Below are 23,960 nucleotides of genomic sequence, written 5' to 3' on the forward strand. Positions count from 1 at the left end.
TGTTGCCCGTGAGTGTCTGCATTGTGCTGCATTTGCCTGCATCTGCCTGCATTTGTCTGCATGCGCAGTGCATTCACAGTGCATCTCGACAGCTCGTCACCGCCCTTTGGGCACCGAGGCATGCCCTCTCCCTGGTTTTTCCTGGCTTTCCCTACCCCATCGCCTTCCTGCCTTGCCTGTGCCTGTTTTGCTGTCCCCTTCGTCGTCGTTTGCATGTCTTGTCAAAACACGTTCGAAAAGGTGAAACGGGTGTCTTGTCCGCAGGCAGTTTCTCCATTTTCCCTCACCTCATCCCCCCTTCCAAGGGACCCTCACGCCCTCCTCCGGGAAACACAACGGGAAGAGCGCAAGATTGAGATGGTTCGTCGGTACCGTGGGCCCATGATGGGATCGTAAGATACGGTCCAAGGCCCAGAAAGGGCCCCATACCAAGCCATTGGCAAAACCACATCAGCCAGTCAGAAGCAGAGGGCATTGCCTGATCGAAACCGTGCGAGGCAGTTCCTGAGGCAGTGGTGTTTCGGGGCAGCCCACCAGGCCACGTCGTATCCGTATCAGCGGTATCTTGCTCGCCAAAGAAAAAGAGACTTGCCAAGGGCCAGCCTAGCAGCTGGCATTGGGGGCGATTACGTGTGATAAGTGCTCAACAAGCGCCTGGTGTCTGAGCATGCGCGCCAATCGGGCACTGCCTTTGAAGGAGACGGCGCTGTTTTGGAGGGCGGCGGGCATTTTTGGTATCTTAAGATATCCTAACTTATAGGGTGCGTGTTTGTTGCATGTTTGTTGCCTGTTTGGTGCACTTTTGGCGCACTTTCGCGGAATATACCAAGATTTCCTTTGTCCTCATGCACTGAGAACACGCCAACGCCAGTGCAAAGCGCACACGCGTCGTGCGTCCCTGGCGCCCTTCAGCCGAGCGCGAGAGCGACCGCCAACTCCGTCGTGGAAAATCCCGAGCACGACACAGGTCATCCGCGGCGTATGGAAGAGGCTTGGAGTTCCTTTGTTAGTAGAAGTCGTCCTAGTATTGCGGCGCTCGCGGTGGTCAGGATCTGGGTCTGGCTTCTGGATCTGGGCCACTGTCCTTATGCCAAAAATAAGACGGCCTCCACGGAAGCCGGCGTGAGGACGAGGACGAGGATGAGGACGAGGAAACGCGAGAGAACCGGGAGACGGACAATACGGGGCCAAATAGGATAGCGCCTTCGCTGACACACGAGAGGCCACCTGGTCCTTGTGGTCCCCTACTTTGTACAAAGGAAACATTGTCAGGTGCCTCTCAGGTTTATTTTATCTGGATAGGGGACGACGGCAAGCGGAGGCGGTGCTTTTTGGCACGCATCTCCGCGAGATGTGCTGTTTCTGCTCTTTTCATCTTAGTTTGAATTTTGATTTTGCAGGGACAGTCGCACAAAACGCCCGACGAGACGTGCAAAGACATGCATGAGAACAGAAACACTGGACACGACCTCACGACCTCACGACCTCAGGCAGCACACTCCGAGACTCCCGCCTCTCCCTGTGGCCCAGTGTTCTGAGTGGCTGTGGCACCGCCCATCACTTCCATTCTTCCCTCTTCTCTGTTTTTGCTTCCACTGTCCCGTGTGTCAGACAAATCCATGCGCGTCCGCTGACTCGCCCAACAGCGCCACCCCTGGGCCCCTCTTTTTTATTGTGCTCTTGTCATTCGTATGCTGCTGTGCGCATCCTGGGCTAGTTGTCCTCTTTCGTCACCACCCACAATTGCGTGTCTGGGGCCGTTTGGTTCGTTGTCTCCTCTTTTCTGTGTTGGAAGATGCTCCACTCACACAATTTTAAAAGAGGCGCGTTGCCTGTTGAGTGCTAGGATCATGTCTCGCCTCCACACGATGGGGCGCCTGTGACTGGATGCCTCGAAACAAAGAACGAGACCATCCGAGCCATCGTAATCAGTCTCCAGTCTGCAGTCTGCCAAATCCAAGACATGGCCAACGGCACCAGAGACCTTCGCCTGCCACACCACTCCTCACCACACATTTCCCCGTCTGCATGTCGTAGTGCTTTGCGTTCCTTGCCTCGCCGTCGCCGGTTTTGACCAAAAAAGGCTAGTCGTCTGGCCACCTTTTCTTTTTCTTTTTCTTTTCTTTTCTTACTCTTCGTATTTGTTCTATTTTCTTTGATTTAATTTTATTCTATCTGCAGCCGCAAAGCCACTCACAACCCACCACTGCGAGCGTGCATCTGTCTTACAGAAGTCAGTCTCTAACCAGTTTCGGACCGTGTCTGTATCTTCTGAGTCGTGTCTCAACGCCTCTTTATCGTCATTTTTTTTATACTGTTTTATTTCGGTTTGTTTTACTCCGTTTATGTCTACCATTTTTGTCTGATGTGCACGGTCTTGTGCCCTTTTCGTCGTGTTTATGAATTTTGTGCTCATCTCTGGCCTGTGCCCGGCATCCCCTGGCTGGTGCAGGTATGCAACAAACTGCAACAACTCCAGGCAAAGGCTGCAGAAACGACTCCTAGTCCCCATACCCTGGCTCGAACCTGGCCTGGGCTCTAATTAGTCAAAAGTCGTCAAGGCGTAACCCACCCCTGTCTCCTGCTCCTCTGGCCACATCCTCGTGCCATCCGCCGTCCTCTGTCCACCCTGACGGTCTCCACTTTTATCTGTGCTCCTTCTTTTTTTTTTTTTTTTTAATGATCCGCCCCCCCTACAGAGTACAAAACAACGCAACACGGCCTCCGCCCACCCCCCATAATAAACTACGACGCTTTGCTCCGTAGTTGACCACGCTAGTGCGAGCGGCAAGACGCCCAGCCCTGGTGCAGACCTTCACATCCTTCACGCTCATCACTCAGACAAAGTCGCCCTCGCCCTCGTCGACCACGCCCCTCTCGCCAAGGTACCTTTGTGCTCTTTCGCCCGCCCCAGTCCGTCCCAGTCGATGAAAGTATCCTGGCATCCACACTCGCACACCCCCAAAGTGCCTCCCAAGGCACACACCCAGATATACCCTCTGCGACTTGTCCCTACGTTCCTGTTGCAAGCTCGATTTTCTCCATTTTGTTCGTTATCAATATCAACGGCCTCACCCCCCCTTCCTCGACTTACATCCTACTTCATCTCGAACCTCCTCTCAACCTCATCAGCCGTTTGGGAAACCTCTTATTTTTCATATTTTCATATTTTCATGTTTTGATCGTTCTCTATTTTCCTATTTTCTCTTCAATACCCTTTTCTTTTTTCTTCTCTTCTTTTGTCTTCATCAACCCACGCTCTCTCATCCGGCTGTATCTTCTCTTCACTCTCCATCTCTTCTCACACGTCCACATCCCCACATCGCAACGCATCTCACCTCTTGGCCACATATTGACTCGTTAAATCGAAGCTCAATATACATCTACGTTTCCCCGGCTCGACATCACTTGGCTTGCCTCTTCTTGGACTCGACGACCCCTTTGAGCGAAACCTTGCTCTCATTGACGAACGACGAAAAGGAAATCAAAACGGACCCGACCTGAGGATTATTGTTTCTCTGTTGGAAGCTATTTTCTTTTCTCGTGCTCGCTCTCTTTTTCTCTTGTCGTCTTCCTGAAAGGCTCTCTATTCTGTCACCATCTTCTCCGAGAAGCTCCTGGACAACGGCATCAAACAACGGAGCTGGTTCTTTCGCCCTGGATTTGTTTGATTTTTGACGACCTCTGGAAAACACGGCAACATTAGAACACTGTACATGTCCTCTCTTCTGGCCTAAAGGATCCCGGAACGGTCTCGTTGTCTCTCTCTCTCTCCCCCTCTCCTCCTCCCTCAAATAACATGCATAATGTCCTGGCTCCGAGCGGCCTCCCGACACCACCATCGTCGCCCCTGTCGTTTGACTATCCCAAGTGCGCGCAGCCCAACTTCTTCCAGCATCAACAGCAACAGCAACAGCAGCAACCTCAGTCAATACGCACACAACAACAGCAGCAGCAACGCTACGTCCCGGTAGCGCCCGCGGACCGGATTGGCACCTACCTGGGCAACCTGCAGCTGACGGGCATCATCGGCACCGGCGCCTATGGCGTGGTCTACGAGGCCGTCGACGTCAAGACGCGCGCGCGCTATGCGGTCAAGGCGCTGAGCAAGCTCAACGCCGACGGCACGCCGCTGGAGGCGCGCCAGATTGACTACCAGACGCGCGAGATCCGGCTGCACTACGAGGCGTCGGCGCACCCCAACGTGGTGTCGATGCACCGCATCATCGACGTGTACCCGGACTGCCTGTTTGTCGTGCTCGAGTACTGCGCGGAGGGCGACCTGTTCTACAACATCACCGAGTGCGGCCACTTTGTCGGCAAGGACGAGCTGGCGCGCAAGGTGTTCTGCCAGATCCTGGACGCGGTGCATTTCTTGCACAGCAAGGGCATCTACCACCGGGACCTGAAGCCGGAGAACATTCTGGTGGCGGACCGCGGCGAGACGCTCAAGCTGGCGGATTTCGGGCTGGCCACGGCCTCGGAGCGATCGGAGGACTACGGATGCGGCTCGACATTTTACATGTCGCCTGGTATGTGCTCTGCGTCACTTCCTCCCCTCTCCTCCCTTTTCTTGCCATGCCAGTTGCTAACAACGTGTCAGAATGCCTGGGACAAAACTCCAAACGCCCCTACTACTACTGTGCGCCCAACGATGTCTGGAGCCTGGGCGTCATCCTCGTCAACCTGACGTGCGGCCGCAACCCCTGGAAGCAAGCCTCCACGGACGACTCGACGTACCGCGCCTATGCGCGCAATCCGCGGTTCCTCAAGACCATCCTGCCCCTCTCGGACGAGCTGGACGACATCCTGGCCCGCATCTTTGCCATCAACCCGGACCAGCGCATCACCCTGCCCGAGCTCAAGCAGCGCATCCTGGCGTGCCCGCGCTTCACGGTGTCCCCGCAGGAACAGGCAGCCGCTGCCGCCGCCGCCGCCGCGACTGTCCAGCAGCAGCAGCAGCAGCAACAGCAGCAGATCCAGATGCCTGTCAACGTCTTCACGCCCGCTACGACGACGCCGCAGCACAACTTCAACGGGTACGAGGCGTCGTGTGCCTCGGACTACGCCATTGTGGATGACGACGAGGAGGATGCTGCCTATGCCGAGGACGACGAGTACGACGAAGTCGCCTCGGAAGAAGACGACAGCGTGTTTGACAAGGCCGACCGGCCGCTGACGCCCGCCTCGTCTGTCGACGAGATTGACGAGATCTTTGAGGACGTGGACAACATGGACAGCGTTTCTACCGCGGTGGTCGAGGTCGACGTCGGCGTCCAGGACTGCCCCTCGCCCGCCGTCTCCGACGACTGCGTCTCCCTGGGCGACGTGTCCCTCGTGGCCGACGACGAGGACAGCGAGCTCTACGAGTCCCAGGATTTGCCCGAGATCGTGACCCCGCCGCCGCCCTCGGTGGCCGTGCGCCCTCCTCCCTTTTCCCAGCAGGTCGTCTTCCAGGCATCGTCTCCTGCGGCAGCAGCTGCTGCTGTCGGTGTTGGTGCCCCCCCTCCGTTCCAGCCCATCCAGCAGTGCCTGCCGCCGACCCCCGTCTTCTTCGAGGCCGAGGACGCCGCCATGCTGGGCGTCGACGCGGTCAGCACCCCGGCCGCCTTCCAACACCACCAGCAGCACCAGCAGTTCTTGCAGCAGCAGCACGCCCCCCTCTACCACTTCCAGGCATCACCACCACCTCCAGCGGCAACCACCCCTACCCCTACACCCGCAGCAGCGCCCGTATCTCCCGCTGCGCAACAGCAGCTGCCTCTGCCACCCCCGCCACCGCAGCAGGCACCCATCTCGCAGCAGCAGCTCCAGCTCCAGCAGCAGCAGCAGCAGCAGCAGGCCGCCGCCCTGGGCTCCAAGTTCTTCTTCCCGTCCATCTGGGACTGGGTCCTGAGCAAGAACGCCGCCGTCCAGGGGCACGTCGTGCAGCCCCTGCTGCAGCAGCAACTGCACCACCCAAACCACCCTCACTATTCGTCTCCTCACCAGCAGCACCAGCAGCACCAACAGCAGTGGGCTGCGGCGATGCACCACAGCCATCACCTCGCGGGCTTCCACAACCCCATGCCCATGTTCAACATGCAGGGCTGTTATTAAAAAATACGTTTGTTTTTGTTGTTCACCATCTTGCGTCGACAAAACAAAAAACAACCAAATTAAGGGATACAAAAAAATACCTTTTTTGCCATGAACGTCTCACGTCTACTCTTGTTTCTCCCTTTCGTCTTGTCAGCTATTTCATTTGTTGTACTGTTTTTTTTTAAACAAGCGTGGAGTTTATCGGAACAAGGTAGCTTTACAAGGAAAGCAAACCTGTTATGGAGAGGGGGCTATCTTTTACTCTTTCTATTGTCTTCTGTTCTATTCTTTTATTACTATTACTACCACCTTCGTACCACTTTTATTACTGTCAAAAACATGCGGGATGGCCCAAGGGAAAAACCGCCTTGTTCTACTTTCACAGCTTTCATTCTTATCTCAAAACTTTTTTTTATTCTCTTCAAACGCAAGTCCATTTGTTTTGGTATTCTTTGAGACTATCGTTGACAAGTATCGCTGTCGTTTTTCTCGTTTTTCTCCACCTTGTCTTACGATTCCTGAAACTGGACGCGAAAAAGGACAAACCAAAAGCAAACGGATCTTCTCTTTGGACTCTTTGCAAAGGACTCTGCACTCTTTGGATGCAAGGACGCAATGTCGTCCTGAAACCGTTTTTGGACCCTTGGACAATCTTTGCTCAACACGGAAATGCAGTCGTCTGTTTCTGTCTTTCCCATCTTTAACGCTGGTCTCATTCAAGCGTTTTTCTCTCTTTGACCTCACGATGATCGCCGTCTGATTTTTTTTTTTCAAAAAGACCTTTCACCTTGATCTGGTCTAATTCGTGTCTCATCTCACCCACTGCTAGGAATTGTTGTTTTCTACCACCCGTTTTCGGAGACTGGGTCTAAGGTCTTGGGACGATCTTGTTGGTTGTTCTTTTAGATTTTTCTGGCCAACAGCCTGTTGTAGCCCTCTGATGTTTTCTTCAAACTTGGGTTGGCCGCTTGCTTATTTGATACTTGATAGATACTACTCCGCAGAGGCAACGGAAATCAATAACAAAATGCAAATTTGCAAAGACGCAACCACCCGCCAGCGACACGCTTTCATCGTGGCTGCTATGGGAACTTGAAGTTTCTGTTGTGATATTTTAGGAACAATTAAGACGTTCACAACAGGCCAACACTGCTTCGTACGGCGGTAACGGCAAGCAAAAAGGCGACCTCTGAGACAGGACAGCACATGCAATGTCACACGGCGGTACAAAACACTCTCGGTTATGGGCACAAAAAATAGAAACAGACCACATTTCGTCACCAACAGGCCGCACCACACAACTCTGCAGTTTCGTCGTCACTTCTTTCCTTTGTCGCCAACGTCCAGCCGCGTTCCTTTCCCGTATCTCTCTATCCGGGTCTTGTGACGGGATGACAAAACGATGACAATTGTGCAGAAAACAAGTCACACCGCCAACTGACTGAGGTAATATGCGATAATAGAAGAACGACATTCATGTTTGGTTTTCCTTTAATTGTCGGATCTTCTCAGCACACCCTTTCCAGGAAAACGCATCCCTTGCACGGCCCAATCGGAGAGAGCCAGCAACAAGGATGGACAAAAGAGGGGGGAAGGCACCAGGGAACACCAGCAGAAGCACAAGAAAGAAACATGGAAGGAAAAGAAGAGAACCGAAGAGAAAACGAGGCGAGCCATCCATCCACCACCCATCCCAGTGTGATTATCGTTACCACCCTCCCACCATATTGCAATCCAGAAAAACTACGACAGCAACCAGACCAGACCACCTTGGGCGAATCAGACGGCTCCTTGCGGCATCTCTGTCACAAATCAAATGGGGAAAAGCGAGCGCACACGAGGCACACCAACAGACATGTTTACATGGCCCGCCTTGCCTGCCTCGCCCGCCTCACTTTTATTGTTTGGTCGGGCACTGGGGGGAGGGTAGGATGAGGATGGGTCACCTGCACGACGTTGTGGTGGTGGTGATGATGGAGGGCTGGTTGATATTCCGCAGTGAAAAGGAGGTGGTCGGAGCTTGGCGCTAGGCCAGGTTTGGTGTGCAGTGCAATCCTTCGTAAGGACCCACTATTATGAGGGCCATCTACGTACCTGGTTGGCTATCCAATTGTCGGTGAGAGCACTGCAGACTGTGATTGGCTGGTCCGTGTCAACAAAAGTGGGACCACATAACACAGTACAAAATGCTTTGAATGCAGTATGAAGGCACTGTGCAATATTACTCTCAAGACATTGCTCTCAAAGTGATCATGGTCGATCACTTGCATAAAAGAGGCAGAGTGAGAAGGAAAAAGGCCGGTTGAAGAGCGTGCATGACAAAGAGAACCGGAGACGACCGTTGTGGCTGATTGCAGACTGCAAGCAGTCTGCAAGCAGTGGCATCTGTTGCTTTTCTTCTTCTTTGTCATCTCCATTTCGTCACCTGGCGAGCCAACTCATTCTGCAAAAGGACAGCAGCAAGTCGCGGTGGAAGAGCGGTCGTTGATCCAAAAAGGAAGAATGAAGGCGGCCCCACAGGCGAGCGACGACACGGACAACGGCCCCGGATTTCCTGGAGATCAATTAATTACGCGTGAGCGCTTTGAAAGACAAGCGCTTACGAAGTATGAGAGACGTGTTGAAACGGGCATCCTACGTCGCAAGATGAAAGGGAAGGCGTCTGTCGCCCAGCCTGGCAAAATGCTGTGATGCTGTAGGAGGGTGAAGGGTACGCAAGAGTGGCGAAGACTGCGCTGCAGGGGAGGCGGAAAGGGAAAAGAATAAAATGAAAGGAAACCAAAAAAGGAGAAATGCCGCGGGCCGTCCACGGGTTTGAAAACGATGGAAGGATTGGGGGCTAGCGCTGTGCTCGTATGCACGCACAATGCACGCAGGCTCGCAGGTTCGGGCGCAAACAGGACGAAGACGACGGAGGACGGATGCACTCTCTGCGCTGCAGGCTGTGGGCTGTGTGTCTGATCCGCCAGAGGACGCGTCCGATGACGAACGGGGCGCGCACGACTCAAGACACGATGATACGACGACACGACAACAGCGGCGTACTCGTTTACGGCATATTGCATGATGCATGATGCATATGCAGCTGCGTCGCATTGCAGAAACGGATAACAGCAGTGTGGTAAGGGAGCGGAGGAAACGAAGGAAACGAATGGAAGACGAGAAGAAGCACAGAGGGCGGAAGACGACTGCAAGGGAGGTCCGTCGGCTTGCATGCGGCTGGCTGGGCAACCACCTGAGACTCGGCAACATGTTTGTCACAAAAGTCAACAGTCAACATCATGACCTTTCCGTTACGTGCGCGCATGGTGCATACAAAAGTCCTGCACGAGGTGGCACAATCGTGCGCGTCTTGGACGAATCAACCACCTTGCCAGGCTGACCCGGCAAATACGACGGCGAGTATCCAAAGGAGGAACATATGTTTTCAATATGGAGAAGGAAGCAGGTTGACGAGGCAGTGCGATGGGCGTACTCGCAGGCACATCACACTGGTCAACGCTCTGACTGACCTGCCTGTCTTGCATCGATCGGGTAGTGCCAAAGTATCTCATTGGTGCGCATCGTGGAGAAGGTGTTTGGCAAATTGGCGGTGAAGAAGAGACACGCTACACAGGCGGAGTGCAGGTCTGTCTGTGGGAGGGACGCCGGGCTGCTCAGGTGCTGAACTGTTGCCATCCGCAAAAGAAAGCACAGAGACATGCATGGAGTCGCCGGGTTTGAGCTGTCACTGTCCTTTGATTGTTTTGTTGCTGCAGGGAGGCAGGAAAGGGAGACACAAACACAGACAAAAGAGAGAGACAGAACCACAGGCAGACGTTGGCTGTGTTGGACATCCACCGATGATATACCGACGGACGTTCCAGGCGATCCGGACGACGAGGATTGTGTTCACTCACGGTCCACTCGCTTCGCCTTGCAGTCTTCGCATTGTTGCAGCGGCAAACTCTGACATTGCACTTCCAACCGAGGCAGTGAAATCCACGAAGCACTTGTCAGCCCCATGGTCTCGATGCAAACGGAGACGCGTAAAGGACGAGACTGGGATGTCCATCACCACGACGAAGCCATCAGTGATGAGCATCTCTCCACTGCTAGCCCCTTTTAGGAAATTGTTGTCGTCACGTCCAGTCCTTTGCTTTTTCGAAGCTGCTGACTGATGGACGGCACGATCAACAGGTTCTCCAGTCTCATCGAGGATATGATGCTCTCATGAACGAGAAGAGGCGCGCAGAGGTCACTCGGTATCTACGCTCTTCCTGTTACGGGCATGGCGAACTGAGGAGACAAGGAGACACTTGCCTCATCTGGCTGTGCGTCTTGCCATTCCTTGACTTATTGAAATGCTACCATAAGCACCATATGCACGCTCTTTGCACCAGCACTATGCATTCTGTAGCCAAGGCCTGAAGGACAAGAACTAGTACGTCACTCTACCGTGGGGTACCTTGAGCTAGTCGGAGTCGTGCAGTTGCGGCCAATAATCACGGACTGGCCGGCATCGTGGTTCGAAAGCTGGAAACCCAAAGCCAGACCAACAGCGAGTCGACTAATGCAACTTACGTCGGTAGTCCGTAGCGGTGCCATGCTCAATGCTCTCCATGCAAAAACTTGAAACCCTCAAGCAGCTAACCATTCGCAGTGTGACATCGCGGGGTCCCGAACAGGACGCGAGCCCGGGTCTGATTGTTGAGTTTTGAGATTATGGACTTGGGCTGGACTGGGCGCTGGCGTCGCGGGGCCTCGGAATTGGGACCTTGGGACTTTGATCTTGCCCTTTGTCGAAAGCGACTCTGTACAACAACAGCCGAACATACTTCGGTGGAGCGCTAGAAGAAAACGAGGCCGAAGAAGGAAAGGAGATGCAGTGTCAGAGGCATCGTCCGTCACGCGTCTTGACCGCCAACGCTCTCTTGCAACGGCGCGGAAAACCGTCAACCTCTGGTCCTACGCATCCCTTGCGCATCCCTTGCGTCTTACGTCCCGGTGTTCTGGGCGTACGTTTTGCTGTTTTCTTTCTTTCTTTCTTTTTTTCCCTCTTTTTTTTCATGCCCGCCGAGAAAAGCGCGAGAATCAGGATGAGCGGGCCAGTTGGAATTAGTTTGTACGCAAGGGGTAGGAGAAAAAGACGTCCACGAGTGGGATGAATGGACAAACGAGAAGAAAGGACGTGACTTTGATCAGCAGACAGTGCAACGATAAACAACGGGAAGCTCACGATCGTGGCACTGTTTGCTGCCGATGGTGCTGTCGTTGTCTCTTGGAACAGTGGGCCATCATCCTTTCTGCTCTCGACTCGAGGCATGGCCGCCAACGGCGAGCAGACATCAATCAAGCAACGGGCATAGACGAGTGTCTACGCAAGAGCCATACCTCGGGAGGAACATTGGATCATACGATGCAGCGTTTTCGGCTTTCTCGACAGAGACGGATGCCGTTGCCGTCCTGTTGCTGAACCAAGACGATGACAGCAAGGCAGAGACTGATCGTGACATGTGCCTGACCGACGTCAACAACAAAGCAAAGACATGGTGACGATGCAAGGGATTGAGTGCTATGTACTACTCTATACGTCTCTGGTCTTCATGAGAGATTTGTACACCGTCGTCAGCTGTCGGTCCTTGTTTGTGCTTCTTGTCTTCTGTGCTAGGAGATGACGGCTTAACGGTCTCGACGGAACCTTTTTGCATCCCTTTCGAATGTCTCTACGTCCTCTCTCACTTTGAAGGAAATCGACGTGCCGTCAAGAAGCAGCACAGAGGAAACAGACGGCGTCATGCACGTCACACATGGTAGGCAAGGGAGACTTGTCTGACAGTTGGCCGAGACATACGAGTGGAAGATGCAGAAATCCAGACACGGCAGATGCAAAATACAATGGTCTTCCAAACAGGGGCGGAGAAACGCCGTATGGCCCAGGCTGGCTTCGGTGGGCTTGTTGAAAGGTGAACACAGCTGTCCGTCCCTTCCTTTGACGTATTGATTTCACCGTCGCTGATCTAGTCTCGGCCAAACGACGTGAGACAGCAAAGGGACAGAGAGAGAGAGACAGGAGGCGGTGAGAAGGAGAGGTCTCGGAGAGAACGTCAGAGAATGCCATGGTAGAATTGTTGGAGGAATGCCATGCATCGTCTTGCGGAGTACGCGGATACGCCATCGGAAGAAACACTTTCTCTTGATGATGCCAGTGAGATGCCACTCAAAAAATCAACCCATGAAGGAAAGAAAAGGTTGTCAACCATACTGTTGTTGCAGTGTCTGTAGATGTTTGCGAACGTCACGTGTGAAGTGGTGATAGCCTCACCATGGTACAAGGCTCGGGTCAGTGGTTGTTGATGCTGTCTTGATCTTTATCGTAGCCATATCACCTTGCTGCTATGAGACACAAAGCTCCAGAGTGTCTAGTTTTTGAGAATGTGTGACGTTGGACGAGTTTCAAGACCCTTCTGCTACTATGACCACAGTACTGAAGCTGCAAACATTGCATTGTTGATGCAATCGAGCATACGACATGAATCAACCGCCAAGAAGCTCGACCGTTCTCACTTTGCCGCGTCGTTTTCATTCGTTCTCCAGCAGTCTGTAGATATGTATTGGCAGCCCGAGCGCATTTCTTAAGGAAGATTGGAGCCAGAAAATATGCCCGGCAACGATATGTCAGGACCAGCGCCTGCGAAGAAGGTAGCGACGTAGCAATTTTGGTAAACGCCAATATCTTGGAAGGCAGACAGTCAAGAACGACCGAGGCATACTCGCATATGACATTAAACATTATTGATTGTAGTCTAAGTATATCATACCAGAAACCGCAGACGCCCAGAGTTGAACCGTGGCGAAATTGAAGAAAGCAACGCAAATACGACGTAGAAGGAAGAAACCGAGTCAGCTGGGTCCTTGAACGGATCTCGACGCATGAGATGGCCAGCCCGGGCCATCGCCAAGGCACGCATGGCATCACGGCTTCGCCGCGGCCGCCGGTGCTTGTGTCTTAGGCTGCATCTTGCGGATCACGACCGCCTTGCCGTCCAGCTCCCACCCGACGTTGTACTGCTTCTGCAGCTCGGCCCAGCCGAGACCCGCCGACGCCTCCAGGAACCCAACATCCTCGAGCCGCAGGTACGCACGCCCAAAGCACTTGAGCGTGTGCACGCGCACGTCGTGCACGGCGTACTCGAGCAGCTTGACCAGGTGCCCGTCGGCACACCCACCGCGGGCGCCGCCCGACGCGCCGTCGCCCACCAGCCGCCGCAGCGCCACCCAGTCGTCGCGGGCGAGGGCGCGCAGGGCGGTGTCGACGGTCGCGCTGCGCAGCTTGTAGAGGCAGCGCAGGTGGTAGGCCTCGGCGAGGTCGCCGCGGCGGCAGGCGGCGTCGAGGACGCGGTAGGCGGCGACCTCGTGCAGCTCGACGGTGCTGAGGGGGCGGCGGCGGTGGATGCTGCGGAGGAGGTGGAGGATGGCCGGGTGGTAGGACTGCGGGTGCTTGGCGAGGATGGCGAGGCGGATGCAGAACAGGTACACTTGCGTGGAAAAGTCGTCGACGCGGCCGGTGGCCACAATGGCTTCGCGGAGCTTGCGCAGAGCGGCCAGCACCAGCGTCAGGTCGCGGGTGGCGGCTGCGAGGGCGGCTGTCGTCGCGGCAGTGGGTACAACAGCGAGGGGATCGGACGGCACCATTGGCGACGTTGGCGACGGACCAGTGGTCTTGCCGCTCAGCTCCAGCGACGCGAAGCGTGCCAGCAGCCCGTCCCGGTCGTTGGCATCGTTGCAGAACTGGAGGTAGCGCTGAACGATTGTGCCGTAATACCGCTCCTGGAGCTTGAAATCAGAGAGTCTGCAAAGGGGTCAGCACAGTTTTCTTTGCTTCTGAGAGCCGCAGCCACAGCACAGACCTTGTTTCGCCCTTGGAGGGCAGGCCGTAGACCTCGAGAGGGTCGACATTGACCGGCCGCAGTCGGCCCCACCCGCCACTTGCTGGTCCGCGGAGGGGTGGTGGCATGGTGAAACTACGATGCCATTCTAGACGGGAGGAAGAGCTGTGAGAGTGCAACAAGTCGCAGGGATCCAATCGTCGCAGCTAATCGTGGCCTGGCGGTGACCAAAAACTGAATTTCTAAGGGGACGGGGCTTGTTTTGTTAGTTTCGTCGTCGTCGTGATCGGCTTGTGATGTGTGTTGGCCCACGCGGGAAGGTGCAAAACGACGCTAACCGCCGAAGATGCACCGCCACAGCAGCACATCAACTGTGGCGTTGGTGAGCAACTGCAGTGGAAGCAAGACTTGCACGTCTTGGCTGTTTGGAATATGAATGTATTACATTCAGTAGAAGAATGAAGACTAATCTGGGTATCACAATTGTGCCGTAGAGATGATTTGAGATAAAGCAAACCTCGCAAGTCACCCCACGCCATCACAGAAAAATACACAATCCCAGTAACTCCTTACCCGGCCTGATATCCCATAGGAACCCAACGCAATGCCATGCTATCTTGGCCTGACTCTCTTCGTTCCTCAGCGGAACAGCGGACCAGGTTTCTTCGTGTCTGCCCACGGGCCGAGAGCCTTGGTCGGCGACTGCGGGTCGTACGGCGGCCCAAACGCGGCCTCGAGGCGTCGGAACGTCTCCATCTTGACCTTGCGCAGCCACTCGCCCGTGATGCGCTCCATGTAGACGGTGTGCAGCTGGGGCAGGTATCGAATGCCGTTGGCGCAGAACGCGGCTGTGTCGTCGTCGAGCGGCCGCAGGCGAAACGCCGTCAACGACAGGCGGCTCGCCATGACGCGCCGCAGCCGAGCAATGTGCTCGCCTTCTGCGGCCGACACGGACAGATCCCGACGGATGGCCGTGTCGAGGTCCTGGACATAGGTTTGCGAGCGACCACGCACGCCGCCACGGCCTCTGCCAGTGCCTCTGCCGTTGCCGCTGCGACTGTGGCGCTCCGGGCCCTCACAGGGCGGCCGGCTCCGGCGACTTGCGTTCTCGAGCAGCTGCAGGTCCACCACGCCCTGGATGCGTACGCCGTGATGGCCCCAGAGAGCGTCGGCGGCGTCGCGGACGTCCCAAAAGACCTTGCGGAGGCCCGGGTTCTCGAGGACCGACTGCAGCGTGAGGCCAAAGACGGAGCGTGCCGTGAACGCTTCGTGGCCGAGCGACTGGATGTCGATGACGTAGATTTCGGGGTGCGGATACGCGCGAACTGTCATGAGCGTCAGGTCGCCCAGGCGGCTGAGGCGGTGGCCATGAAGCTCAATGTAGAGGCGGGCAGAGGAGCAGACCGTAGCGAGAAAGGAGCGTAGAGATCCGAGACTCGTGATGAGTTCCGGCTTGGGGGGCGGCGCAAAGGTACCGCGCGTACCAGATTGTTCCCGTGCCATCTTTGGGGTCTAAATGCGCAGGCATCACACACTTGTGTCTAGGCCCAAGTACACAGCTTTGGTTTGTGATTGTGAGAAAGCCGGTTGGGGTGATGTTGGGGAAAGAAAAAGTGCGTTATGGGAGAGCCGCGTTGGAAACACAGAAGGGTCTTTCTGGGTGGACACATCGCAACGGAACCAGCTGGCGTTCACTTGAAAGCTAGATGAGTTGCAGGTGACATGTTTGTCATGAGACGCTCAGAAAGCTATCTTCAAGAGCTTCGTCATGAGAGGCAAACCAATGATGCGATGATCTCAAATTGTAAGGCCTCAAACGCAACAGATTGCCCTGTTGGGTTTGGCTAGGATTGGTGACGGCGGCGTGGTCGTGAGAGTTATACGAGAAACACAACTTACAAGACTGTCTATAGAGGCTGTTGTCGATAGCGTAAGACGAAGTTGCTGGCATTGTAATGAAGTCGGCTGTACAGCTGTGCAGCATATTGTTCAGGATGTCGAGGCCTGGGCCTGGGCCTGCGGCAAGGCTGCCCGCTTGCTCTATTGAGCCCACAGCTCGACCAACTGGGCCTTGGGGAAAGTGGAGCACGGCCCTGTGAGTATGGGGCAGGTGAACTACTGCGGGGGCTCGTTCTAATTGCCTAAGGAGCGTATCGTACCTCGGCAGAATGCAGTAGCGGAATGCGCATCGGTGTTGCGTGTTGCGCTGACCAGGTCGTATTGTGTATTGGCCCGTAATAACGTCCGCCCGTCACAGATGTCGTGCTGAAAGCAGCCAATGGCGGAGACGCGGCATTACTTCGTCGACGGCACAGACACGGAATTGCGACACGAAAAGGAACGAGCGTTTGGACTGCCTCGGTCTTGGAAATTCTGAAAGCGAACGCCGAGACGGAGCTATCCTTGAAAGTTACAGCCCTCTCTGTTTCCCATCGCTTCTTCTTTATTAGGCCTCCTTCCTGTGTTTCCTTCCTTTTCCTCCTCTTTTCCGCTTTTCCTTCTCTTGCTCTCGCATCTCAAAAGCTCAAGCAAACCGCACAACCGCCCACCCGCCTCCACGTTTCCGCTCCCACACACATCTCACACAATGGCCGACCGTCTGTCCCAGATCGCAGGCCACCTGCAGAGCGGCAAGCTCCTCCAGAACCAGGTCGCCATCATCACCGGCTCCGCCCAGGGCATCGGTGCCGAGGCCGCGCGCCTCTTCGCCGCGGAGGGCGCCAAGGTCGTCATCTCCGACATTGACGCCGCCAAGTCCCAGGCCACCGCCGACGCCATCAATGCGGCCGGCGGCAAGGCCCTTGCCGTGCCCGGCGACCTGCTGAAGCAGGCGTACATTGACGAGCTCGTCAAGAAGGCCGCCGAGTTTGGCAACGGCAAGATCCACATCCTGGTCAACAACGCCGGCTACACCTGGGACGGCGTCATCCACAAGATGAGCGACAAGCAGTGGGACACCATCCTGGACCTGCACACCAAGGCGCCCTTCCGCCTGATCCGCGCCGCCGCCCCCTACTTCCGCGTCACCGACGGCGAGCGCCGCAACATTATCAACATCTCCTCGACCTCGGGCATCAACGGCAACGCCGGCCAGGCCAACTACTCCCTGGCCAAGGCCGGCGTCACCGGCCTCAGCAAGACCCTGGCCAAGGAGTGGGGCCCCAAGTTCGGCGTCCGCGTCAACACCGTCGCCTTTGGCCACATCCTGACCCGCCTGACCCAGGCCAAGGAGAAGGGTGCCTTCGTGGTCGGCCCCGACGGCGAGAAGATCGCCCTGGGCATCCCGACCGCACCCGCTGCCGTCCAGGAGGCTGCCAACGCCGACATTCCCCTGCGCCGGCCAGGCAGCGCCACCGAGGCCGCCAGCGCCGTCCTGGCCGTGGCCAGCCCGCTGTTCGACTACGTTACTGGCCAGACCATCATGGTTACTGGTGGCCGCAACTGCTAAGGGAGCCAAGATAGGTAGCAAACGTGGTATGCCCGAATGAGGCGTGAGTCTTGTATAAAAGCGTTTCATTTGAGACGGATTTCTTGTAAATAAGTAAACCTTTTTTGGATAATCCTATTTGTTCCGCCTTTTCTACCAATACTGCCGCTAAGAAATCAGTGCATACGCGAGAGACACATACAAAATAGGAGTCACTCATCCCAAAGCATCTGAGGTTGTTCCTAAACAGTGCCGTCCAGCTGTCGGATCACCACCAGGCCCGACGCGAGGCCAATGGCGAAATAGGTGCCAAATGCGAAATCCGGGTTCCAAGCAAGGGCCGTGACGGAAGCCAGCTTCTCGTGGATAACCGGCCCCAGTGCCTCCTGTCCAGGTAGCGCGGACGGCCCTAGGCCGGACAAATCGTCTGGGTCCGCCGCGTCGTCCTCAAGAATGTCGGCTTTCGACTCGGTTTCCTGCTTGAACATGAACCGGAACAGCGTGCCACCGCGGAGAGAACTGGCCTCGGTGTCTTGCCGGGTCGGTCTTTTGAAGTCGCTCGCAAAAATCAACGTGGAGGAGGGCACATGCGATTCCCAGTGGGTAGGGAACACTGTGTCAAGAATGTTGCACGCCCACACCTTTCCGTCGGCCGCGCCGACGAGGGCAAACGGGTGCGTCTTGCCAACGGCCAGGCATGTCGGCGGCGATTCCCGCCGAGACGGAAAAAACTTGCGAGGGCACGGGAAGTGCCGGTGGTGCAGGAAGTCAAGCTTAAAACTCACGGGGCTGTTGGCTGGCGCAGACGTAGCAAAGCCCTGCATAAGCTCTACCCAGTCCAGCATGTTGCCTTGGATGCCGGCTACTGGGCTCGGGTGGAAGGTGTGTTCGCTGCTGGGGCGGGTGAGATCGAGAAGGCGAAGGACGCCCTCCACCGGGCGTACAGATACCAGGTACGGTTTGGATGGATAACCGGAGCGGATGTCTTGTATAGCGGACATGTGTGTTGGGAAGCGGAGAAGCACCAGCTGTGGGAACACAGACCAGAGTGCGATCGTGCCGTCGGTGTAGCCAACCACTATCCGGTTGATACCTACCCACGACATGCAAGTGGCATGGACGCCTTCCTCGCCAGGAAACTCTAGAGACGCCAACGCGTGGATAATTTTACCTAGACGCGATTTGTTAGCAGACATGGCATAACAGAGTGGGTTGCTGCAACGAAACAGGCCATGTCTTACCGTATCGAGTCTGCTCTTTCATGCCCTGTTGGGCTTTGATGATGCGTACTATGCCGTCCTCGGTGAGCACAGCAAGTAAGCCAGGCCACGAGTCGCCCATGAGCGGCTGGACAGGGCACCACTCCAACCGCTTTGGCCACCCCCAGTAGAAGCAGCTCACCCAATCTAGCCGGGCTCCGTCGCCAAAGACACGTGGTTCGCCGGCCTTGCCACCTCGCAGCGCGACTCTCCAAAACTGAATGCTCGCCGGCGACTCGGAAAACCTGGCCCTCTCTTCTTTTGTTGTGGCGCCTGAGAGACCGTCGACAGTGTTATTGTCTTCGTCGTGCTTGTGCGGGACAACGGCAACGGCGAGTAAGGAGCCTTCCATCCGGCCAGCCTTCGGCATGGGTGCCCAGGCCAGGGAGAGGACCTTGCCTCCCGGATTAAAGTAGAATACTGGACTCGGTGGCTTGTCCACAGGAATTTGGCCCTCGCGGTCGGTCTCTGTGGGTGCGTTAGGACCGGTGGACCGTGCCCCGGCGTCTGCGTCTGCGGTGGTTCTATACGTCGACGATTCGCCTGCCCGCAGACAGACTATGCTGTTCGAACTGTCATCGAAAATGTCCAAGTCCGACTCCGTAGAGACATTCCACGGGAGGAACGGTGCGGCCTCCTTTTCCCCGATTTCGTCCACCTCGCCGAACGGCGCCCTGCCCTGGGCACGCATGGCTGCGGCATACTTGCTCCACCATGAGCCGTATGCGGTCTGCTGGTCGGATTCCAAATTGTTCGGCAGCCAAGGGCTGACAAGCACCACGCCCCGGGTGTCTCCCGGCTCCACGTCGTCCTGACGGAGGGGTTTGGGGTACATGCAGCGCTGCCAGCGGATTTGGAGGTCCCAGAACAGTCTGATATTATCGGCCCGGGGGCCGTACACGGTATTGACAAGAGCCTGCCGGCGGTCCCATTTGCGAAGAGGGCCAGCGTACAATCGCATGGTGCGGTTTTCATGTGTGTAGGCCGGGATCTTGTACGCGGACCGTGGCGGTGGGCTCACAACGGGCGGCCGCTCGTCGCCCCGAGCAGAGAAAGGGCTGCCCTCGGCGTCGTCTCTGTCTTGTCCGTCTTCCCCATCTGCCCCATCTTCCCCATCTTCCCCATCTTCCCTGTCGTCTCCGTCATGCTCAGCATCTTGGCTCGCGATGGGTGCAGGTGTGCTCTCATCGTCAGGTTCATCTGCTTTGCGATGCTTTTTCTGCACACTGTCAAATAAAGTGGCAGACCTATTTCTCTTGCGCATTGTGCTGTGGATGAGGAGCAATGTACTCGCTAACGTTGCATGTGGTATTGATATGGCGATTAACGGTTTGCGGGGAGTGTAAAATGCGAGTGGTTAAGTTAACATGGCGCAAGGCTGGGGGTGAGGCTAGGTTTGTTGCTGTTGTTCTTTCACTGGCGTGTTTTTGTGATTGGATGGAAATTTGGCTGGGTGGTTGTTTATGTGGGCAACGTGGGCAGGTGCGATCGATGTTGTATTTTACTTCTTGCCGTTCTTGCCGCACATTCCCGATCGTAGCTTCCGTTGACACCATCTTCATTTAATTCATGCTCACCTCACTTGAAAATACATCTACGTCGATTCATGCTATACATAATGGCCTGGGCAATTGAGTGAGAAATGGCTTTGTCGAAGCAGCTTCACTTGCTGAATACCAAGTGGAACCTGCTCAACCTTTTTTGCATCTCAAAGGCATCCAATCTTATTCTTCTCTTTCAATTACAAAAAAAAAAAAAAAAACAAGTACAGAAGAAGTATGACTTGCTATCTGGAGATGGCATGTCATCATGGAGCTGGCTTCGTCGACTTTTTGGATAAGGGAACTGCCGAGGCAACCAATCGCTGCGGCCAGCCTTGGGGCGCAAGACCCGAGTGGCTGCAGGCTGCAGATATTGTCCCACATGCCATTCTACCCAGGCCTTCAATGCCAAGAATGCGAGTGCCTTGCCTTTCTTTGTTGCTCTCTATCGCCTTGTTGCTGGGACGAGTCGAACTTATCGGGCGCAACAATAACATTGTCAAATCACTCCATATTGAGCAACACGTCCTTCTACGACATGAAGTGTGCGTAGGCAAAATGGCTCAAGAGTGGCCAATCTTGTCTCCAAAAAGTAGTATACAGTAAATAGTAACAAATTGTTGAGATTCAAGGACCACGGGGTCCCGAGACCCTATTTGCCCTTAGTCTCCCTCTTCAAGAACTCTTCTGTCACGCCCTCATTCTCTCACCACGCCAGCGTCTGCCTTCCTTACAGCAGGGCCAGAGCAGCGACGACGCCGCCGAGCAGGCCAGCACCGACACCAGCCGACTCGCGGGGCGCGTAGTTGGTCGACTTGGACGAGGTCGTGCCAGCGGCGGCCGTCGTCGCCGGCGAGGTGGTGGCGCCCGTGGCGGTGGTGCTGGTGGATTCGGTCTTGGAAGCAGCGGCGCCGCTGGTCTCGGTGGGGGTGCCGGAGCCCGTGGTGGTGGTGGCCGTGGCGACGGTGCCGCTGCCGCTGCCGCCGGCGGTAGATGTGCAGGTGACGGCCGAGGGAACGGTGACGCCCTGGGCGGCGCACAGCTGCGAGGCGAAGACGACGGCAGAGCTCTGGTCGGCGGCGTCACAGCCACCGGGGGCCGCCAGACAGCAGGCAATGTCCGAGAGGAAACTCTTGTCGGAGCAGATACACTTGGCGTCGGAGCCACAGTTGCCAATGCCGCCGGTCAGGAACTTGTTGGCGCACGATTGCTAGAGGAGAGTCAGTCAGCGAGTTTCGGGGTTTGCGTGTTCCATACGTTTTGTACGACAGTCGGGCCAGTCCACAAGAACACCGGCGGCTGTGTGTCTCCATCTTCCTAACCCAACCTTTATTCGGGTAAACGTACAGCGCAGGTAGGCAGCTGGGCGAACTGGGCGGCGGCCAGACCGGCCAGGGCGAGGATCGTAAAGGACTTCATTGTGAGTTTGGCTGTGAAGGGCGCGCGAGCGAGAAACGGTTCAATGGCAATTGGGTGCGTTCGAGGTGACGGTAACAGAGACGACGATAAGCGCAAAGTCAACCAACACAAAACATCAGAAACACAGTCAGAAGCGAGAAGAGATATCCTACGAAGGAGGGCGACGGGAAAAGATGCGCGTTTATTAGACAATTTTACAAGCTGCTGCAAAGGGGGTCAGCAACGCAAAGAGCAGCAAGCGCATGGCAGACAAACAAACAGGCACAGAGGCTCACAGCTGTGGCAGACGGCAGGGGCTGGGAAATTCGGCTTACAAGGGGTGAAATTAGGACCACTCCTACCAGTCAAAAAAGGCACACGGTTAACGGCCAAGCGCGAATAGGGGGATCCATAATATTAGAGCCAAGGCGCTGTCGCGACGCGCCTTCCAGGGCAGTTGCTCTGGTTTCCACTGTAAAAGCTCTCCTTCAGTACGAAGTATGTGTAAGATACGAATATTCGGAGTTAAAACCCCATACGGGATTGTCATAGTGCGCCAGCCGTTGGCACTGCTGCCATTTGGTGTCTTCTCCTTGCGCCGCCACCAGGCCATTCCCCAGTGATTGGCGGTGGATCCTCTTGCCATCAAGCCAGGATGCTGTGGGCCGGGGTGAGGAGATGGGCAGAAAAAGAGGGGAAAGTGCGACCCGGGAACGGTTACGGAGTATTGCTGTGTAAAGCGCGTGCCACAAAAGAGGAAAGAAGGTCATTGTGACCAGAAAAGGCCCGGCTCCTGGGTGCCCAGCACGACTCGCGCCAGCATTTTCCTGCTAGTTTGGGATGAACGACGATGCCTTCCTACTTGAGAAAAATCGGTCGCTTTCCCCGTACTTTCGTCCCGTCCATCCCTCTTTCCCTGCTCTTACCAGCAACTCGAGCACCCCTCTTTTCCTCGCTCTTGCTTTTTGGTTCTTTTCTGCCACGACTCTTGCCGGTGGAGATTGGAGTTCGTTGGCGGAGGAATCGACATGCTTTGCATACACATCAAAATGTGTCTGATCTGGTAATATCTCACCTCACAGAGAGACACCTCTCAGCACACGTCACCCGCGCCCACTTTTGCTCCTTCGCCCTGGGCCAATGGAAAGGTGCCCGAAGTGGAACGATTCGGCCGCAGTATCGGGTTTGCATATTCGGGTCCCAGTCCCAGCGTTCGGTGGATATTTGCACCATCTTCTTAACGTGATGGTGGCTGCCGCCTGAAACGAGTCTGGTTTGCGGCTGTAGAGAATCGAATCCTTGTGTCGCCTCCGGTCATGCCAAGTATAGCGGTCAATCACGCTGTAAAGCGTTAAGAGACGGCCTTCTAACAATCGCTGATAGAGACGATCGAATACCAGGTTGTCCGTTCTTATGTTGGATCCCTTATGACCACCAGTAATTGGAGGCAGCCCTACACAAAGACTGCCGCCGTATGACACCCGGGTATACACCATATTAGTGTGCAAAAGGACAGCGTAATACAACATACAGCCTTCGTATTCGCATACCATAACAAGAATACGAAGTACCCACGGTGAAAATGAAAGTCGTGATAACTACATACGATGCTGAGAACAATGCGCAGCAAGACGCTGTCTCGATTTGGAAGCGACCGGCAAACGCTTGTCACACTGAGTCGCCTCGACGGCGCGCCACTCTTAATTTAATATTTGCAGGTCGTCGCGTCTTTGCGTTCGGTCGATTCAGTGAGAATCTGGAGTCGTTCAAAAGGCTCCGAACCTATCTGACCTAATCTGTAAGCAACTTGTATCCAACCTGTGCTGTGTGCTCCTTCCATTTACTGACAAAGGTGTAAATATCGCTCGGGCAGTTCGCACTTTCCCAAATGGCCACACCGGAGCCTTAGACTTTCCGTTCTGGTTCCCAATCGCTCGAACCTAGGTGATTATCGGCAGGTGCACACACCACTTTCCATCGTAGTTGACTTTTTGCTGGTTTAGTTTGCCGCCATCGTCGACGGTCTTTCCTGTATCACTCTTCTCCTTCTTGTCCTCTTCCCCTTTCAACATCTTCCTCCTATCAACTGCACGATTTTTATCATCATCTTTACGCCCGGCTTATACCGTCCAACCAACAACCACAACTCGTAGAGAACGTCCATCCGTCGCGCAAACAGGCTCGTGACCATTGGCCCCCACAAACCCTTTTCGCAACTACGGGCCTAGCGTTCCACAATTTCCTTCAGGACAGTGGCCCAAGTCGACTCCGTCCTAACGGAGTATTCCGACTTTTTGCTGATCAGTGGCTGTATCCCACCGTCCCACCTCCCTTTGCCCACTGGATCAGTTCTGACGTCCAGACATGCCATCCCTTTCCCACCTAC

General features: G+C 55.4%; 6 protein-coding genes across 6 annotated transcripts; 2 read left to right on the plus strand and 4 right to left on the minus strand.

The window, feature by feature from the left end:
* Positions 1–3,799: 3,799 nt before the first annotated feature.
* On the plus strand, positions 3,800–6,099 carry SPBR_04122 (uncharacterized protein; the record flags this gene model as incomplete). Its single annotated transcript, XM_040762405.1, has 2 exons — positions 3,800–4,532; positions 4,604–6,099. 2 exons carry the CDS (start codon positions 3,800–3,802, stop codon positions 6,097–6,099), a joined length of 2,229 nt encoding a protein of 742 aa, XP_040621677.1.
* Positions 6,100–13,035: 6,936 nt separating this feature from the next.
* SPBR_04334 (uncharacterized protein) lies at positions 13,036–14,077 on the minus strand (the record flags this gene model as incomplete). Its single annotated transcript, XM_040762617.1, has 2 exons — positions 13,036–13,912; positions 13,971–14,077. The coding sequence occupies 2 exons, from the start codon at positions 14,075–14,077 to the stop codon at positions 13,036–13,038; spliced, it is 984 nt and encodes a 327-aa protein (XP_040621678.1).
* Positions 14,078–14,588: 511 nt separating this feature from the next.
* Positions 14,589–15,452, minus strand: SPBR_04393 (uncharacterized protein; the record flags this gene model as incomplete). The annotated part of the gene is made up of 1 exon (XM_040762676.1): positions 14,589–15,452. One exon carries the CDS (start codon positions 15,450–15,452, stop codon positions 14,589–14,591), a length of 864 nt encoding a protein of 287 aa, XP_040621679.1.
* Positions 15,453–16,536: 1,084 nt separating this feature from the next.
* Positions 16,537–17,397, plus strand: SPBR_04397 (3-oxoacyl-[acyl-carrier protein] reductase; the record flags this gene model as incomplete). The annotated part of the gene is made up of 1 exon (XM_040762680.1): positions 16,537–17,397. One exon carries the CDS (start codon positions 16,537–16,539, stop codon positions 17,395–17,397), a length of 861 nt encoding a protein of 286 aa, XP_040621680.1.
* Positions 17,398–17,618: 221 nt separating this feature from the next.
* On the minus strand, positions 17,619–19,899 carry SPBR_04123 (transcription factor tfiiic complex subunit; the record flags this gene model as incomplete). The annotated part of the gene is made up of 2 exons (XM_040762406.1): positions 17,619–18,547; positions 18,618–19,899. 2 exons carry the CDS (start codon positions 19,897–19,899, stop codon positions 17,619–17,621), a joined length of 2,211 nt encoding a protein of 736 aa, XP_040621681.1.
* A 1,007-nt stretch (positions 19,900–20,906) lies between these two features.
* On the minus strand, positions 20,907–21,595 carry SPBR_04446 (uncharacterized protein; the record flags this gene model as incomplete). The annotated part of the gene is made up of 2 exons (XM_040762729.1): positions 20,907–21,386; positions 21,524–21,595. The coding sequence occupies 2 exons, from the start codon at positions 21,593–21,595 to the stop codon at positions 20,907–20,909; spliced, it is 552 nt and encodes a 183-aa protein (XP_040621682.1).
* Between the last annotated feature and the right edge of the window lie 2,365 nt (positions 21,596–23,960).

This window comes from Sporothrix brasiliensis, assembly GCF_000820605.1.
Source record: "Sporothrix brasiliensis 5110 chromosome Unknown Cont16, whole genome shotgun sequence".
NCBI lineage: Eukaryota > Fungi > Ascomycota > Sordariomycetes > Ophiostomatales > Ophiostomataceae > Sporothrix > Sporothrix brasiliensis.